This window comes from Nematolebias whitei, chromosome 3 (genome assembly GCF_014905685.2).
Source record: "Nematolebias whitei isolate Nwh7 chromosome 3, NemWhi1, whole genome shotgun sequence".
Classification (NCBI taxonomy): domain Eukaryota; kingdom Metazoa; phylum Chordata; class Actinopteri; order Cyprinodontiformes; family Rivulidae; genus Nematolebias; species Nematolebias whitei.
Genome location: NC_056500.1, coordinates 24,152,249 through 24,152,581, shown reverse-complemented (window position 1 = coordinate 24,152,581; position 333 = coordinate 24,152,249). Strand labels below are relative to the sequence as shown.

Sequence of the window (333 nt, the reverse complement as noted above, 5' to 3'; positions counted from 1 at the left end):
TATATATATATATATATATATATATATATATATATATATATATTATACTTCTGTCTGAGTGACAGCAATAAAAGCATCAAACATGACAGTGGTGAGAACCTTTGCAGTCTCAACTTGCAAGTCACTGCATGCTTTTGTTTGTGTTTCCTCCCAGTGTTCGTGTCGTCAGGACTTGGTGAAGATCCACATGGACGTGTTTGTGCGCAAGTTCCAGCCCAAATGCTACAAACTGTGGAAAGCGGGGAAGGACAACAGTCCCCTGGACCACTCTAAAGCCACACCAGAGGCTGCTGAGTTCCTGGACCAGTCCAAAGCCACACCCGAGGCAGCTGA

At 43.8% G+C, this 333-nt stretch overlaps 1 protein-coding gene across 1 annotated transcript in view; it reads left to right on the top strand.

The window, feature by feature from the left end:
• The window catches only part of kdm4aa (lysine (K)-specific demethylase 4A, genome duplicate a), a 42,605-nt gene that overhangs the window by 17,212 nt on the left and 25,060 nt on the right, over positions 1-333 (top strand). Inside the window, exon 9 of the mRNA XM_037674262.1 lies at positions 155-325. Within this exon, the coding sequence (XP_037530190.1) occupies positions 155-325 (171 nt within the window). The remainder of the gene's footprint in view (positions 1-154; positions 326-333) is intronic.